This window comes from Scylla paramamosain, chromosome 27 (assembly GCF_035594125.1).
Source record: "Scylla paramamosain isolate STU-SP2022 chromosome 27, ASM3559412v1, whole genome shotgun sequence".
In the NCBI taxonomy this organism is placed as follows: Eukaryota; Metazoa; Arthropoda; class Malacostraca; order Decapoda; family Portunidae; genus Scylla; species Scylla paramamosain.
Window position 1 is genome coordinate 95,001 of NC_087177.1, and position 19,246 is coordinate 114,246.

The following is a 19,246-nucleotide window of genomic DNA, read 5'->3' on the forward strand; positions in this document are numbered from 1 at the left end:
CACCACTGTTAATAGATTTAGAAGAACAGTGACCGTCTACCACAGCAGCAATAGAACGGTCAGAAAGGAAACTTGAGATGAAGTTACAGAGAGAAGGATAGAAACCGTAGGAGGGTAGTTTGGAAATGAAAGCTTTGTGCCAGACTCTATCAAAAGATCAAAAGCTTTTATGTCCAAGGCAACAGCAAAAGTTTCACCCAAATCTCTAAAAGAGGATGACCAAGACTCAGTAAGGAAAGCCAGAAGATCACCAGTAGAGTGGCCTTGACGGAACCCATACTGGCGATCAGATAGAAGGTTGTGAAGTGATAGATGTTTAACAATCTTCCTGTTGAGGATAGATTCAAAAACTCTAGATAGGCAGGAAATTAAAGCAATAGGACGGTAGTTTGAGGGATTAGAACGGTCACCCTTTTTAGGAACAGGTTGAATGTAGGCAAACTTCCAGCAAGAAGGTAAGGTAGATGTTGACAGAGAGCTGAAAGTGTTTGACTAGGCAAGGTGCAAGCACGGAGGCACAGTTTCGGAGAACAATAGGAGGGACCCCATCAGGTCCATAAGCCTTAGAAATAGATGTGATGGCATTGGTGCCTTCTGGTTGAAATAAAGGAGGGGAAGAAGAAGAAGCAAAGTTATTGGAGATATTTTTTGGCTAGATGCCAGAAGTCACGAGGGGAGTTAGATCTTGAAAGATTTTGACACTTTCTGTTAATGAAGGAGTTTTTGGCTGGTTGGAGAACTGACTTGGCATGGTTCTGGGCAGAAATATAAAGTGCATGAGATTCTGCTGATGGAAGGCTTATATATATATATATATATATATATATATATATATATATATATATATATATATATATATATATATATATATATATATATATATATATATATATATATATATATATATATATATATGAATGATTCAATCTTTTATGAAAACACACAAGACAAATTTCATGTAAGTTACGTGACCAATAAATAAATATTATGATTATTATTATTATTATTTATTAAAAGTTTGTTTTATTATTATTAAAAGTTTGTTATTATTATTAAAAGTTTGAGTCTTGGTCATCCTCTTTTAGAGATTTTGCTGAAACTTTTAATAATAATAATATTTATTTATTGGTCACGTAACATACATGAAATTTGTCTTGTGTGTTTTGATAAAAGATTGAATCTTTCATACAAGGTCTAAAACTAACAGGTCTTATTAATCTAAAATATTCATACTCACACGATTAAAACATAAAAAGATAACTGGTACATAAAAAGATAACTGGTAACTGGTTCCCAAGTCTTAGTATAGTTAGCTATGATATGTTGAGAGGGCCATTATTTAAAATTGTGATACTTGCCGGCACAAAGGACTTACACAATCGGGCTGTTTTACATTTTGATGATCTCAGCCTTTTCCCTTAGGGTAACTTTTGGTAATGGCCATTCAGTGGATGTGTTACCTCATTGATAATTACTTCGCATCTTTGTGGAGAGAACTTTCTGTATATATCCATCAATGAATTGATATTTTTTACGCCTAATTTTGCACAGTTTTTGATTAATCGGGTTAGTTTATTTTTAGAATCAGAGCTACAATTACCATACCAACATGTGATGGAAAATGAAATGACTGACTGCACTACTGCTGTATAGAATAACTGCATAATTTTAGTGTTAATCTTAAGTTTCTTAAGTTTCCTCATGAAATGCATTCTAGAATTAACTTTTTTATATATTGCCTCGACATTACTATTAAAATTGAACCCATTTTGCTGTTGCCTTGGACATATCAAAAGCTTTTGATAGAGTCTGGCACAAAGCTTTGATTTCCAAACTACCCTCCTACGGTTTCTATCCTTCTCTCTGTAACTTCATCTTAAGTTTCCTTTGTGACCGTGATATTGCTACTGTGGTAGACGGTCCTTGTTCTTCTCCTAAATATATTAACAGTGGTGTTCCTCAGGGTTCTGTCCTGTCACCCACTCTCTTCTTATTATTCATTAATGATCTTCTAAACCAAACTTCTTGTCCTATCCACTCCTACGCTGATGATACCACCCTGCACTTTTCCACGTCTTTTCATAGATGTCCAACCCTTAAGGAGGTAAACATATCACGCAGGGAAGCCACAGAACGCCTGACTTCTGATCTTTCTAAAATTTCTGATTGGGACAGAGCAAACTTGGTATTGTTCAATGCCTCAAAAACTCAATTCCTCCATCTATCAACTCGACACAAACTTCCAGACAACTATCCCCTCTTCAATGACGCTCAACTGTCCCCCTCTTCTACACTGAACATCCTCGCTCTGTCCTTTACTTATAATCTGAACTGGAAACTTCACATCTCATCTCTAGCTAAAACTGCTTCTATGAAGTTAGGTGTTTTGAGATGTCTCTGCCAGTTTTTCTCACCCCCCCAGCTGCTAACTCTGTACAAGGGCCTTATATGGAGTATGCTTCACATGTCTGGGGGGATTCCACTCATACTGCTCTTCTAGACAGGGTGGAATCAAAAGCTTTTCGTCTCATCAACTCCTCTCCTCTAACTGACTGTCTTCAGCCTCTCTATCACCGCTGCAATGTTGCATATCTAGCTGTCTTCTACCGCTATTTTCATGCTAACTGCTCTTCTGATCTTGCTAACTGCATGCCTCCCCTCCTTCCGCAGCCTCGCTGCACAAGACTTTCTTCTTTCTCTCACCCCTATTCTGTCCACCTCTCTAATGCAAGAGTTAACCAGTATTCTCAGTTATTCATCCCTTTCTCTGGTAAACTCTGGAACTCCCTGCCTGCTTCTGTATTTCTACCTTCCTACAACTTGAATTCTTTCAAGAGGGAGGTTTCAAAACACTTATCCACCAATTTTTGACCACTGCTTTGACCCTTTTATGGGACTGGCATTTCAGTAGGCTTTTTTTTTTCTTAGATTTTTGTTGCCCTTGGCCAGTGTCACTCCTACATAAAAAAAATATAAAAATTATATATATATATATATATATATATATATATATATATATATATATATATATATATATATATATATATATATATATATATATATATATATATATATATATATATAAGGAAGGGCAGGGTGGGTGGAGGAAATATGACCAACTCTTCTAATTTTCCCTGTTATTTGCAGATACCTTGGAAGGAAGGTGATGGTGAGGAACAGTGAAGAAAGATGACGGAGCAGAAACAGGCCCACACCATCCTGGAATGTGCTGCAAATAATCTTGGTTACCGGCAAAGTAAAGAGATAAAGAGATAGATAGATACAGAGATAGATAATTATTAGTAAGAGTGAGATTAAGATAGATAGATAATTATTATTAAGAGTGTTAGTTAGATAGATATATACAGAGATAGATAATTATTAGTAAGAGTGAGATTAAGATAGATAATTATTATTAAGAGTGCTAGATTATTATATTCTTATTATATTATTTTATTTGTGTGTGTGGTGTGTGTGTGTGTGTGTTCTCTTTTCAGAAGTGTGTTTGGAATGCAAGAAATATACAAGACCACAGAAGATTCTATAGTGGTGGTGGTGGTAGTAGTAGTAGTAATAGTAGTAGTAGTAGTAGTAGTAGTACTTTATCAATATACAGGGCATTATAGAAACAATGAATGTAGTTAGGGTGGTGGTGGTGGTGGTGGTGGTAATTTTCTACTACTGGCTCTAACAAATATACTAACATAATAACAAATATACTAACATAAATATTTATTATTTTTCTTTTACAGCTTATTTGATTTATTTAATTATTTTATTGGTGGGAGGGAAAATAATTTTTTTTGCAAATTTATTGATAAATTACATGTTTTATTTATATATTAAGTTTATTGATGTTATATTTCGCGGTTTTGTTAATTTTTTTTTTTTTTTTTTTTTGGGTGGCTTAATACTGCTTTGTTTTGCTTGGTAAGGGTTCTCACAGGTGTCCGCAAGAGAGAAGAGGAACATTTCACCCTCAGTCAAGAATGAAGACTTCTACATATATTTTTTTTTTGGTGTTTGGCTTAATACTGCTTTGTTTTGTTTGGTAATGGTTCCCACAGGTGTCCACAAGAGAGAAGAGGAACATTTCACCCTCAGCCAAGAGTGAAGACTTCTGCTTCAGTCATCTAGGTCTCTTTAATGTAAATGTATCTATGAAGAAACAGCAGACAATGAAATAAATGTTTGTTTGTGTTTTAACTGTTGTTGGTGTAATGCTTCCTCTGACGCGGGAGGTTCGCCCTCTGGCAGTTATTGTTGCCAGGGTTTTTTTTTTGGTGTGAATTGTTGCCTTGATGGTCATTTTGTTTGCATGGTGGTGTTGTCGGTGAGGCCATCTGGTCAGGATAGGCAAGGTTGTCTTCTGTTACTCAGACTGATGGCAGCCTTTTCTTTATAGGCAATGGACGCATAGCCATGTTTTCTCAACGGGTCCTTTTCTTCCAGGCTGCCATGGGAGGACGGCTGTGGTCTGCTGTCTGTTTCCACTTGCTGCGGCAACGCGGGAGCCACAGGTATAAGGTACACCGGTCGAGTTGACCACTCGACCGGTCAGGTTTAGGTTAGGTGTGATATATATATTTTTTTTTTATATATATATATATATATGTCTTAGCTACATGCTTGTTAGGATGTATAATGCACCTTCGGGTGCACTTTTTTCCCTTTTCTCTCCCAGAAAGAAGATGTTCCGGGTTCCTGGTTGCAGAAGAAGAAGATGTCGCCGCCGGTATGCCAGTCGGACTAGCCATCCGACTGGCAGGTATGATTTTTTTTTTGGTAGGATCGCGTAATGTATATGTATATATTTCCGGATATATGCATATATATAGTGATCCATATATTTTTTTTGATGCATATATTTTGATATACGTCCTTAAGACGTATATCTGATGTGTGTATCAATTATTTATTTATGTCTTAGCTACCTTAACCCGTTAGGCATGTAGCGCCGCTGTGCGCGCCTTTCTTCCCTTTCCTAGCTAGTGTGTGGCAGGCGCGAGGGGAGATGGAGGGAAGGCGCGATGGCAGCGAAGGCGCGATTGCAGTAGTAGCAGCAACAGGTAAGCCGGTCGGCCTGGTCAGCCGATCGGCTTGGTTTAGGATAGGATTATTGATATATATATATTTATTTCATTTCATGTATGTCTTAGCTACATTTATGTCAGGATGTATAATGCACCTAGAGTGCGCCCTTTTTTCTCCCTTTTCTCTCCCAGAAAGAAGATGTTCCAGCGGCAGCGGGCCGGTCGGGTTGGCAACCCTGCCGGCGGGGGGTTAGATAATTATTAATAAATGTATGTGTATGTATATATATGTATTATTTATAATACTTATATATGTATACATTTTTGCTTTAGTGGGATTATATAACTTGTGTATATATATATATCATGTTTATATATATATAGACTTTGCATTAGATGATTAAATAATTTGTGTATATTATATACCTATATATATGTATAATTTTTCAATATACATAATATATGTTAAATATACATTGTCTAGGATTGATATATTTAGCTTTTATAAATATATCAGAGTATATATATACCTATATATATGTATATTTTTTTAATATATGTAATATATATGTTATATATACATTTTCTAGGATTGATTGATTGATATATTTAGCTTTTTATAAATATATCAGTATATATATACCTATATATATGTATATTTTTTTAATATATGTAATATATATGTTATATATACAGTCTAGGATTGATATTATATATTTAGCTTTTGCAGCTGTTGTGATGTGCAGGTGTATGCCTGGAGTGTACATCTGCATGTTGTGACAGTTTTTAACTCAGGATTTAGCTATGTATTGTCAGCTCTTGCAGCTTTCTAGGATGCACAGGTGTATGCCATGTGTGTACATCTGTAAGTCCTAGCGATCTGTATTCTGACTTAGGATTTTTATATATTTAGCTATTTTACCTGCTAGGCCATGCATGTCTAATGCACCTTGTGTGCCCAGTTCCTTCCCCTTTCTTTAGTTCTGGCGGGGGACCTGGGTGGACAGCGGCAGGCCCGGTCGTTCCCTCGTGGGGCCGTGGTGGGAGTGACCGTCAGGAAGCTTCCATTACGGTAATTATTTTCTCTTTTTGTACTAAATTTAGTTATATTTACGTTAACTTGATATTCATGTTTATTCATTCGTTGCTGTGGTCAGTGTTTGTGGCGTGTGGTTTTGTCTGTTTTTACCAGTATTTCACACTTTTTTCTCCGCATCAATACCCATTCTAGTTTTATTATCTGGGGTCTTTCAAAGTTTTTATTTTTTATTTGTATGTATTTGTTTGGTTTTATGAATGTTTGTTTATTTTTTGGTATCAGCTGTGTATTTTTAGTATTACAAATGTACTTTTGGTGTCATTATTGTACTTTTGGTGTCCTATGTTTTTTTTTTTTTTTGGTGGCTTGCTTTTACAAGTATATGTATTTTCTCATTTTTTAAATATTTCTTTTGGTTTTGTGAATATTTTCTTGGTTCTGTGAATATTTTTGTTGTTTTATAATTTTACAAGTATTTTAGGGATTTACGAATATTTTGGTTTTATTTATTTATTTTTTTTGGTTTTATGAATTTTTTTAGTTTTACGATTTTTATTATTATTATTATTATTATTATTATTATTATTACTATTATTATTATTATTATTATTATTATTACGATTATTTTAATTTTACAATTTTACAATTTTTTTGGATTCACGTATATTTTTTTATCTTTACGGATATTTTTTTGGGTTTATGAATATTTTTTTTGGTTACGATTATTTGTTTTAGTTTTATGATTTTACAATTTTTTTGGATTCACGAATATTTTTTCTTATCTTTACGGATATTTTTTTGGTTTTATGAATATTTTTTTGGGTTTTATGGTTATTTATTTTAGTTTTACGATTTTACGATTTTTTTTACTTCCACGGATTTTATTTGGGGTTTTACGTATATTTTTTATTTTACGTATTTTTTGGTTTACGTATTTTTTTTTGGTTTTACGTATTTTGCTTTTACAGATTTTTTTCTTTTACGGATTTTTTTGGTTTAGGATTTACGGATATTTTTTTTTGGTTTGCGGATGTGCGTATTTTTTTCCATTTGCGTATATACAATTTCTTGGGTTTGCGTACATATAATGTTTTGGGTTTACGTAATTGTTTTTGCGTTTTGGTTTTTTGTTTGAAATGGTTCTTTTAAGGAATTGACTTATTAAATTTTTTGGTTGCTTTTTATTTATTCTTGTGTTTTTCCCTTGTTTTTTATTTAGTCTTCACTCTTATATGTTTTGGTTTATTTTTCACTATTTTTTGGTTTAATTATTACTGAAGAGGGTATGAATTTTGGATATATTGGTTCCCCTTTTTGTGGTTTTATGTATATTTTTTATTTTACGTATTTTTTTGGTTTACGTATTTTTTTTTTTTTGGTTTTACGTATTTTGCTTTTACGGATTTTTTTTCTTTTACGGATTTTTTTGGTTTAGGATTTACGGATATTTTTTTTTGGTTTGCGGATGTGCGTATTTTTTTCCATTTGCGTATATACAATTTCTTGGGTTTACGTACATATAATGTTTTGGGTTTACGTAATTGTTTTTGCGTTTTGGTTTACATATATTTGAGTTTTTTGTTTGAAATGGTTCTTTTAAGGAATTGACTTTTATTAATTTTTTTGGTTGCTTTTTATTTATTCTTGTGTGTTTTTCTCTTGTTTTTTTTATTTAGTCTTCACTCATATGTTTTGGTTTATTTTTCACTATTTTTTGGTTTAATTATTACTGAAGAGGGTATGAATTTTGGATATATTGGTTCCCTTACGCACTGGTTTAGTACATTTCTGCACAACCTCTCAACCTGGCGACAATGAGTGAGGTGGCGCCTCATGACACCCTCGCCTGTGAGCGAATAATACCTTGCTTGAAAAAAAGGGGGGACCAGGAGCCACAGAGAGAGAGAGAGAGAGAGAGAGAGAGAGAGAGAGACTATGGGTGAAGGACTGTGTAATATATATTTTATTTATTTATTTTTCACTTTAGGTTAGTGAGTGTGTCTGTTCATCCAATCTGTGCAACTTGACCATCCATCCAGTCAGTCTGTCAGTCACACATCCAGTCTGCTCACTGTCACCCATCCCATCACCCACTCACCCAGTCACTCACACATCCCATCACCCACACACCCATCTCATCACAGGGTAGGGAAATTCATAGGTAAATGGCACAGACCGTTAAGAATCTAATTTAAATCACAGAAAGATACTCTGGCAGTTGTCTGGAGGCTGGCTAAGGATGAGCTAACAGATATTAACTCACTGAAGAGGAGAGGGAAGAGTTAACTAACTGAGGATGTAGAGGCAATAGATGAGGGTAAGAACAATAGCAGGAGATATTGTAGTGGAGAGTTTTGGACAAGAAAGTGAGGAAGTGGTACCTGAACATGAGGGAGGGCTGGAAAACAGTGAAGGAGAAAGAAGCCCTATGGAGTGTGATGCAGAATAATATTAATAGCCACATCTTGGGATTAAGCCAAATGTTTATCCTGATGAGTCTGGATATAATTCACCTTACAGAAATAAAATTGTGATGAGTTACAAGTAGAGAACATTGAACAAAATAGATACAACTTATGAAAAAGATCAAATAAGAAAGGAGTGATGTTTTTAGTTAAGGAAAGCTTTAAAGTGGCTGGATACAATGTGATGATGGACTAGCAGATGCATTAATAATTAGAGTCCAAAATATACCAGGCAAAAAGACGATTCAAAGTAACTGACATACCAAGCAATTAATTAGGGAAATCAGTCTTTGTTGACACTTCCAAAGCCTTTCAGTTTGTCGACCTCAGTATACTGTTAGGAAAAAGAGCGATATTAAGACATGAGGTATAAGCACTCCTGATTCAAAGGCTATTTGACTGATAGTGTGTGTGTGTGTCCTAAATTTTTCTTATCGTATGACATAATTATAGTTTTAGATCCTCATCAGTCACTGCTACATCTTGCAACCAGTATTTGGAGAACACAGTGAGAATAATTGAGGGTGGTTGCATCACCCTCAATCACGATCTACAAAACTCAAACGATGACCAAGTAAGTGCTCAAGTAATGTTCAGTGTGTATGTGTGTGTGCAGGAGTGGTCTTGCGATCATGTGCATTGTGTGTTTTTCATTATTATTATTATTACTATTATTATTATTACTATTATTGTTATTATTATTATTATTATTATTACTATTATTGTTATTATTATTATTATTAGTAGTAGTAGTAGTAGTAATAGTAATATTGTATCACGGTATTTTATAATAGAGCCTCAACTTATACTAGTCTTGCCTGAAAATCTCTCGTTTTCTATCATTCTCCCATCCTGCAGACCTGAGCCCAGACAGAGACCCAGAGAAATGTAAACAAACGCAGAGTCAGACTTGATATACGGGTGAATTTGTTGCTTTTTAGAGGGGCAATGGATCTGTACATGAGTGAGGTGGCGAGGGGCGTGGCCAGGGGGCGGCTAGCAGCGTGTGCCACCAGGGAAATGTGTATGAACATAAAAAAAGGCGCCTGTCAAGAAAGGTGAGGCCGGCTGCAGCTTTTTATTTTTATTTATTTGTTTCCATCAGGTTAAGTTTATATTAATTCAGTTAGGTTAGGTTAAGTTAGGTTAAGTCTCTCTCTCTCTCTCTCTCTCTCTCTCTCTCTCTCTCTCTCTCTCTCTCTCTCTCTCTCTCTCTCTCTCTCTCTCTCTCTCTCTCTCTCTTGCTTGCTTACTTTCATGTCTACACAGGTTCGTTCGGTGCAAGGAGTTGGCACAGGAGGTGTCTGAGGCTGTGCAGAGCGGCCGTCTGAACCTGGTGCCACAGCTGCACAGGAGGGCATGGCATAGCTGGCTGGACAACATCACAGACTGGTGTGTCTCCCAGCAACTCTGGTGGGGCCACAGAATGCCAGTGTACCACATCACTGCAGCAGACGGCCGGGAGGTGTGGGTGGCAGCTGCTCGGAGGAAGATGCAAGGCGGAAGGCTGTGCAGAAGGAAGGTACGTGTGTTTACCTAGTGTTAGTTTGGATGGTCTGATATATGGCAGAAATGTTTACTTTTTATTGTTTTTCCTTCAGTTGATATGCATTCTTTGTGGTCCTGTTCTCTGTTATTGATCTTGTTTTTATTCCTTTGTCTTATGTGTTATCAGAAACTCAGGTAACTAATTGTAGGTGTGTAATTAGTCCATATTTTCATTGGTATATAACTAAAATATCTGTTAATACTGTAAACTCTAGCATTACTAATTGTTTGATAAAAAGATGGAGATTTCAGAAGGCTAGTAATGTTTATAGATGCTGATAGATTGAAAGAACTGACTACCTGTGTGTTACCTCTCCTTCCTCTTACGTAGTTTGATATTAATTGTTACCAGTATTGCCTGTGTTATATCACCTATGTTATATCACCCTCCCTCCCCAGACTGTGCTGCTGCATGGCCTCCTGTGTGATGGTGGCGGCCACAAGACATCCAAGTCCTGGGGCAATGTGATAAACCCCCTGGATGTGATCAGTGGGGCGTCCCTGGAGGTGCGTGACTTGCTGGTGCTGGAGTGTGTTCTGTACTGATGTTCATTGGGTGTGGTGAGCAGTATCTGGACAGCAGTTGATACATGAATATTTGTGAAAGCTTCTTAGCAAGTGTATTTTTTTGAACGGAGCACTGTAGAGAGAGAGAGAGAGAGAGAGATTTTTAGATGTGATGGCAAAAATTGTGTTTATAATTCTGTTTTCTCTGTTTTCTCCCTTTCTTTGTCTTTTCATCTCTTCTCTTTTCTTCCTTTTCCTCTTCTCTGCTTCCATTTTCCTGCTCATCTGTTTTCTCTTCTGTTTTTCACCACATTTCATCCCTTCCCTCGTAGCCTCTTGTCCTCTCACCACCCCCTCATGCCCTCAGGTACTGTGTGAGAGGATGGAGGGGAGCCTGAATACAGAAGAGGTACTCACTGGTATCAGGAGGAACTTCCCCACAGGCATCCCAGAGTGTGGAGCTGATGCCCTTTGGTTCACCCTGTGCTCCACCAACTTCAATAGTCAGTGTGGCATAGATAGATGAATGTGTATAACTTTGTGGTGCATTGAGTCTTGTGTGGGGTAACTGGGTTGGTGTATGGATCAATGAATGGAGTAGAGATAAGATTTTGGTGAGTGCTCTTGTAAGATTAGGGTAGGAGTGCTTCTCGTCTCCGTCAAGGGCTAAGGTGTTGAGTGTTGATTGAGTGAGGGTGAAAATTGTGTGTTTTGGTATATGTAGGAGATAAGATTTTAATGAGTGCTCTTGTAAAGTTAGGGTAGGAGTGCTTCTCATCTCAATCAAGGGCTAAGGTGTTGTGTGTTGAGTGAGTGTTTAAATATATTTGTAGGAGATAATATTTTAGTGGTTCTCTTTCCCAACAAGGATTAACGCATTGAAAGATTGTTGTGGGTGAGAGTAACGGTGAAAGTTGTGTGCTTTATCTTCGTATATGTAAGAGATAAGCTATAATAAGTGTATTTGTAAGGTTAAGGCAGTAGTGCTTCTCTTCCCCAACAAAGGTTAAGGTGTTGAAAGATTTTTGTGAGTGAGTGTGAGGTGGGTAAGAAAGCTGTGTGCCTTACCTTGCTATGCATTTGTACATCTCTCATAACACTTCCCTGCCAGACCACCTGTGTGTGTGTGTGTGTGTTATATATAAAATATAAATAAATAACTACATTTCTACTCTACTGATGGGAGAAACACGCTTTAAAAAGGCTCTACTCGTATTTGAAGTGGCACAGGTTTTTAAGGATGTTTTTCATGGTTTTAGTGACAAATTAACAACATTCCTACATTACTAACAGGAGAAACACTCACGAAAACCTCTGCTAATCATCTTTGTGGCCTTTGGAATCAATCGTGAAAGAGAGAGAGAGAGAGAGAGAGAGAGAGAGAGAGAGAGAGAGAGAGAGAGAGAGAGAGAGAGAGAGAGTGTCAGCTAAACCAATTCAACTTGATATGAGAGAAAATCTAATTATCTTCCATTAACAAAGAACTATCGCCCCAAACATTGAGTGCTGGAGGGTGCGTTCTGCATTGGCAGCTGGCATGAGCGGGTGACAGGAGGCGTGTGAGGCGCATGACAGCTTTAGTGACAAGTTCATGCTGGCAGTGGTGCAATATTATGCCCTCAACACTCTTTCACTTTAAGGGCTTGGAAACCACAGTGCCTTCAGATTTGTGGAGAAGTGTGTGTGTGTGTGTGTGTGTGTGTGTGTGTGTGTGTGTGTGTTTGATAGTTATATTAGTTGTTTAAATCATGCTGTGCTAATATCTATCCCTCTATCAATGTGTGTGTGTGTGTGTGTGTGTTGACCTATTTGCATGAAACAGGGGAAGAGGAGGAGAGAAGAGGGGTGCTTGGGAGATGAAAATGTATGTATGTATGTATGTATGTATGTATTTATTAATATTTTCCCTATCATATACAAAAACACCCTTGAAATCCTATATAGAACTTGCCATAGAACACACTCACTCTCTCCCATGTGCCCACTCCCTCTCACCCACCCTCTTGTCTCCCACACAGCTGCACACCCCGTCCTGCAGCCTCAAGGCACTCACCTCTCCTTTTCCAGTCATGGGTGCCTTGCCTCCTCCTTGCAACACCACCACCACTACCACCACCACTGCTGCCATTACCTACGAGGGGGAGAGACTGTGATGTGGCTGCAGGTGGCTAGGTGAGGCATTGTTCTGGTGTTGTTGGTGTGAGGTGTTGCATTACCTTGAAATTCACAGGCCTTCCACAGCCTTCCCACTGGTCTCCTTGTCCTGTCCTCCTCCACACACCATCCACAGGCCTAACCTAACCTAGCCTAACCTAACTTAACCTAACCTAACCTAACCTAGCCTAACCTAACTTAACCTAACCTAACCTTACACCCACAGGTTCGGAGGCCTCCAGAGAGCTGCCCAGAGTGAAGCTTGTGGTATAGAGGGACAGCTGCTGATCATCAAGCTTACATAGTGACTGGAGGAAAGTGGGAGGAGCCTGGAGGGAGTGATGGAGGTACAGTACTTGGAGAAAATCCCTTCACCGTGACAACTGGGTGTCTGCTGTACAGGCCACTGACCAATGGTGAGAGGGAGAGGGAGACTGGCTAATGGTGGATGAGAGAGAGAGAGAGAGAGAGAGAGAGAGAGAGTGTCATGATAAAGGATATTGAGCACAGACTTCACCACTGGGTCGACTCTGGGGGCCACGTTCTTCTGCTAGGGAAGTACTGACTGGTTGGTGGCCGTGGCTGTTCACGCACTCGCTCTTGCTGTGGCTGGCATGCTGTTCTGTCCTCTCTTGTTCCAGGAATTGCTGTCTGAGGTTGTGTGTGTGTGTGTGTGTGTGTGTGTAGAAGCCATCATCATCAACCACAGCAGGTGATAATGATGGTTCCTGCTTTCATCATCATCGGGGCTAGCCAGACCAACCTGGGGCTGTACTCTGGGGTGACGCTGTATGCCTCAGGTGGGTCTGGAGACCCCAGACATGTGAAGCATTCTCCATACATGGATGGATAAGGCCCTTGTACAGAGTTAGCAGCTGGGGGGGGTGAGAAAAACTGGCAGAGACGTCTCAGAACACCTAACTTCATAGAAGCTGTTTTAGCTAGAGATGAGATGTGAAGTTTCCAGTTCAGATTATAAGTAAAGGACAGACCGAGGATGTTCAGTGTAGAAGAGGGGGACAGTTGAGTGTCATTGAAGAAGAGGGGATAGTTGTCTGGAAGATTGTGTCGAGTTGATAGATGGAGGAATTGAGTTTTTGAGGCATTGAACAATACCAAGTTTGCTCTGCCCCAATCAGAAATTTTAGAAAGATCAGAAGTCAGGCGTTCTGTGGCTTCCCTGCGTGATATGTTTACCTCCTGAAGGGTTGGACGTCTATGAAAAGACGTGGAAAAGTGCAGGGTGGTATCATCAGCATAGGAGTGGATAGGACAAGAAGTTTGGTTTAGAACGGTCAGAAAGGAAACTTGAGATGAAGTTACAGAGAGAAGGATAGAAACCGTAGGAGGGTAGTTTTGAAATCAAAGCTTTGTGCCAGACTCTATCAAAGGCTTTTGATATGTCCAAGGCAACAGCAAAAGTTTCACCAAGTCTCTAAAAGAGGATGACCAAGACTCAGTAAGGAAAGCCAGAAGATCACCAGTAGAGCGGCCTTGACGGAACCCATACTGGTGATCAGATAGAAGGTTGTGAAGTGATAGATGTTTAAGAATCTTCCTGTTGAGGATAGATTCAAAAACTTTAGATAAGCAGGAAATTAAAGCAATAGGACGGTAGTTTGAGGGATTAGAGCGGTCACCCTTTTTAGGAACAGGTTGAATGTAGGCAAACTTCCAGCAAGAAGGAAAGGTAAATGTTGACAGACAGAGCTGAAAGAGTGTAGAAGAGGGGGACAGTTGAGTGTCATTGAAAGAGGGAATAGTTCTTTTTTTTTTTTTTTTTTATGTAGGAAGGACACTGGCCAAGGGCAACAAAAATCTAATAAAAAAAAAAAGCCCACTAAAATGCCAGTCCCATAAAAGGGTCAAAGCAGTGGTCAGAAATTGGTGGATAAGTGTCTTGAAACCTCCCTCTTGAAGGAATTCAAGTCATAGGAAGGTGGAAATACAGAAGCAGGCAGGGAGTTCCAGAGTTTACCAGAGAAAGGGATGAATGACTGAGAATACTGGTTAACTCTTGCATTAGAGAGGTGGACAGAATAGGGGTACTTCAGAGGTAAATATGATTACATCGACTTACTGTTTAAGGACTTAAATACTCGTATACTAACTTTCGACCTCTTAAAGAAATATTTCATAGCGCTGACCATATATAAAAATATTAATGGTAATGATCCTAATAACATAATATTTAATATATTCCACCATAGCCAAGGTACCCGAGGAAATCATCTTAATCTCATTTGCCCACAAGCAAGAACTAGTTTGTATAAATTTTCCACACACTGTGTTGGTCCCAAAGTATGGAACATGTTGCCTGATAATACAAAAAATTGTTGTAATTTCAATATTTTCAAAAAGTAAAATGAAAAAGTTCCTGTTTAATAGTCTAAGTCAAAACTGAGATCTGTAATAAAGTTTTAGTATTTTTTTTTATATTTGAATGATGTAGCTTATTACAAACATAACTTATCTTAAAGATATTAGCCCCTAAAAAATGGTGTAATAATATTGTGCCACCCTGTGAGGAATTACCAGCCTGGTATATAGAAAGATTATTATTATTATTATTATTATTATTATTATTATTATTATTATTATTATTATTATTATTATTATTATTATTATTATTACAGTGGAACCTTAGTTACTGAATGCCTCCCTTTCTGAGCAAATCGGTTTTCTAACAATTTTGAAATGATTCATTCAGTTGCTGTACCATAATTCAGTTCCTGAACAAAGTTATTCGATTTCATATATTAAAAGACATAGCAAAAGCTACCATTTATTATTAATTTATAGTTTATTTAAATATTTTCTTTGTTTTATATATTTGAAGGAGAGAGACAGTGGGTAAGACAGTAATTCAATCTTTGAAATAAGGTAAATGTGATCCTATTAAAGATCCTCAACGTAAACAAACAGGATTTGACACTCAGGAGTAAGCCACCTGTGGCTCTTGATGACCTACAATGCCATCACTACTTGAACTGCATTTTCACAGTAACTTTTCAAAGCAGCAAGATGTCTAAGTGTTATGATTACCTTCATTTTGGTGGTGTGTGTGTTGTTCCTCTGTGTCACTCTGTAAGGCTTCCCTCACTAGATTGGTGATAATGAGAATACCTGCACGCTCTAAACAAAATCTTCTGTGTCCTGCGTCACTAAGCTCACCCAATGCATCTTTTTTTTGGATAAATAATTTTTGAGTTTTTCCAGCAAAACTGCCCAAGCTGTGCAACTGATCCTCATAAAGTGAAGGCAAGAGTACTTTCCCTTTTCTATCGGAGGCCAAGGGGCTAAAAGAAAGGTGTGAATGAGTGTGTGTGCGTGAAAGTTCTGTGCCTCATCATGACTACCACTTTTTTTTGTGAGGGAGACTGCTTTGGTACATGTATGTATGATCATCATCATTATTATTATTATTATTATTATTATTATTATTATTATTATTATTATTATTATTATTATTATTATTGTTATTATCATCATCATGCACTTTAACTCTGATGCTGACTATGGGCAAGCAAAGAAAATTCTTATGGATAGATTTGGAAACAAAAGTATCATGGCTGATGCTTACACAAAAAAGTTAATGAATTGGCTACCGATCTCTCAGCATAACAGTCCAGCATTAACAGCAATCTCAGATTTTTTGAAGTGCTGTCTAGCTGCAATGAAACACACTTCTCATTTGTCATTTCTGAACAACTGTAGAGAGCAGAGAAAGATGCTAGCAAACTCCCTAATGATATTGTTCATGAGTGAAGAAAGCAAGTAAAGACATATCTTGATACTAACAGTAACAGCAACACTCCTAGCAGTGATGAAGACCACCACCCACCCTTTAAAATGTTATGTCAATTTATCCAGAAGGAAGCAAAAGGGGCAAGCAACCCCTTTGTTTCCTGGGATTCAGTAAATACGGAAGGAAATGATTGGATCAAGACTCAAACACAAGCAGCCAATTGGAAACCAAGGGAATCAAACACCATGACAAAAAATAGAGGGAGTACAACTTTCATGGCTAAATCAATTGAGGAAAAACCATTGTGCTCATGCCAAGGTAAAGTAAGTGTCCAAGCCAACAAACAGTATCTCAAGGAGCAGGAAAGGAAAGGATAGTTCTGTCACTACTGTACAAAGGATCATGATTTAGATGATTGCAAGGAATTTGCCAAACTTGACAGTAATACTATCAGTAAAACAGATCACCTGAGAGCTAATGAAGACCTGCCGGTGCAGCTACACAGATATTGCACACCTCATTGCATAAATATCCTACAGTCTGGAAGCAAACGTAGGATATTCCTTGAGTATATCCCTGAGAGTGGCTGAGTCCAAGAAATGGTCAGTGAGGCTGTACAAGTGATGTTGACCTTGCACCATAAATGTAGCAATGACAGAACATTCCGTGACATAATGACGCAGTGTGTGTCGCCTTGGTGCAGCACACAGCACACAGCACACGCCAGGAGAAGCACCGACTTCCCAAAAGTATTTATAGCCTAAACTGAGACTCATTGCCACCCTGTTGTGTGATGCAGTGTGTCTCTCATAGGTGGGAGACACGTACATAGTGAACACTACTGCCACTGTCCCTATGGCAACAAAGCTGCAACTGATCACTAATGCTACTATATACAAAGTCCTTAATGGTACTCTTAACACAGCCCACAGCGTACTCAGCGCCAGGGTCCACCGTGTCATCCCGAAGGGCACACTGAGCAAGGCAGTCTGCCCCTTCATTAAGGGGGATGCCCACGTGAGAGGGTATCCAGGTGAAGTGTGTGTGTGTGTCCAAAATTTGTTTTCTTATCGTATGACATAATTATAGTTTTAGATCCTCATCAGTCACTGCTACACCTTGCAACCAGTATTTGGAGAACACAGTGAGAATAATTGAGGGTGGTTGCATCACCCTCAATCACGATCTACAAAACTCAAACGATGACCAAGTAAGTGCTCAAGTAATGTTCAGTGTGTATGTGTGTGTGTGCAGGAGTGGTCTTGCGATCATGTGCATTGTGTGTTTTTCATTATTATTATTACTATTATTATTATTACTATTATTGTTATTATTATTATTATTATTATTATTATTATTAGTAGTAGTAGTAGTAGTAATAGTAATATTGTATCACGGTATTTTATAATAGAGCCTCAACTTATACTAGTCTTGCCTGAAAATCTCTCGTTTTCTATCATTCTCCCATCCTGCAGGCCTGAGCCCAGACCGAGACCCAGAGAAATGTAAACAAACGCAGTCAGACTTGATATACGGGTGAATTTGTTGCTTTTTAGAGGGGCAATGGATCTGTACATGAGTGAGGTGGCGAGGGGCGTGGCCAGGGGGCGGCTAGCAGCGTGTGCCACCAGGGAAATGTGTATGAACATAAAAAAAGGCGCCTGTTAAGAAAGGTGAGGCCGGCTGCAGCTTTTTATTTTTATTTATTTGTTTCCATCAGGTTAGGTTTATATTAATTCAGTTAGGTTAGGTTAAGTTAGGTTAAGTCTCTCTCTCTCTCTCTCTCTCTCTCTCTCTCTCTCTCTCTCTCTCTCTCTCTCTCTCTCTCTCTCTCTCTCTCTCTCTCTCTCTCTCTCTCTCTCTCTCTCTCTCTCTTGCTTGCTTACTTTCATGTCTACACAGGTCCGTTTGGTGCAAGGAGTTGGCACAGGAGGCGTCTGAGGCTGTGCAGAGCGGCCGTCTGAACCTGGTGCCACAGCTGCACAGGAGGGCATGGCATAGCTGGCTGGACAACATCACAGACTGGTGTGTCTCCCAGCAACTCTGGTGGGGCCACAGAATGCCAGTGTACCACATCACTGCAGCAGACGGCCGGGAGGTGTGGGTGGCAGCTGCTCGGAGGAAGATGCAAGGCGGAAGGCTGTGGAGAAGGAAGGTACGTGTGTTTACCTAGTGTTAGTTTGGATGGTCTGATATATGGCAGAAATGTTTACTTTTTATTGTTTTTCCTTCAGTTGATATGCATTCTTTGTGGTCCTGTTCTCTGTTATTGATCTTGTTTTTGTTCCTTTGTCTTATGTGTTATCAGAAACTCAGGTAACTAATTGTAGGTGTGTAATTAGTCCATATTTTCATTGATATATAACTAAAATATCTGTTAATACTGTAAACTCTAGCATTACTAATTGTTTGATAAAAAGATGGAGATTTCAGAAGGCTAGTAATGTTTATAGATGCTGATAGATTGAAAGAATTGACTACCTGTGTGTTACCTCTCCTTCCTCTTACGTAGTTTGATATTAATTGTTACCAGTATTGCCTGTGTTATATCACCTATGTTATATCACCCTCCCTCCCCAGACTGTGCTGCTGCATGGCCTCCTGTGTGATGGTGGCAGCCACAAGACATCCAAGTCCTGGGGCAATGTGATAAACCCCCTGGATGTGATCAGTGGGGCGTCCCTGGAGGTGCGTGACTTGCTGGTGCTGGAGTGTGTTCTGTAGTGATGTTCATTGGGTGTGGTGAGCAGTA

The 19,246-nt window shown here is 38.4% G+C and overlaps 2 protein-coding genes and 1 long non-coding RNA gene across 16 annotated transcripts in view; 2 read left to right on the forward strand and 1 right to left on the reverse strand.

The window, feature by feature from the left end:
* The window catches only part of LOC135114445 (uncharacterized), a 17,925-nt gene extending 14,306 nt beyond the window's left edge, over nt 1-3,619 (forward strand). For both annotated transcript variants that reach the window (XR_010275497.1, XR_010275496.1), the window contains one exon: nt 3,148-3,619. This is a non-coding gene — a long non-coding RNA (uncharacterized LOC135114445). The remainder of the gene's footprint in view (nt 1-3,147) is intronic.
* The window catches only part of LOC135114506 (uncharacterized), a 64,333-nt gene that overhangs the window by 19,549 nt on the left and 25,538 nt on the right, over nt 1-19,246 (reverse strand). The gene's annotated exons all lie outside the window — the stretch shown is intronic.
* On the forward strand, nt 8,742-18,555 carry LOC135113983 (valine--tRNA ligase-like). Of its 13 annotated transcripts, none has more exons than XM_064029548.1 (10): nt 8,743-9,111; nt 9,479-9,595; nt 9,807-10,059; nt 10,485-10,592; nt 10,960-11,095; nt 12,611-12,764; nt 12,973-13,162; nt 17,584-17,704; nt 17,970-18,167; nt 18,397-18,555. In XM_064029548.1, the coding sequence occupies exons 1-7, from the start codon at nt 9,104-9,106 to the stop codon at nt 13,049-13,051; spliced, it is 855 nt and encodes a 284-aa protein (XP_063885618.1). In that variant the 5' UTR covers nt 8,743-9,103; the 3' UTR covers nt 13,052-13,162; nt 17,584-17,704; nt 17,970-18,167; nt 18,397-18,555. The 13 variants fall into 13 exon arrangements, with proteins under 13 accessions (XP_063885624.1, XP_063885625.1, XP_063885618.1 ...); XM_064029550.1 differs by having other exon boundaries at nt 18,051-18,167; XM_064029549.1 differs by having other exon boundaries at nt 17,590-17,704.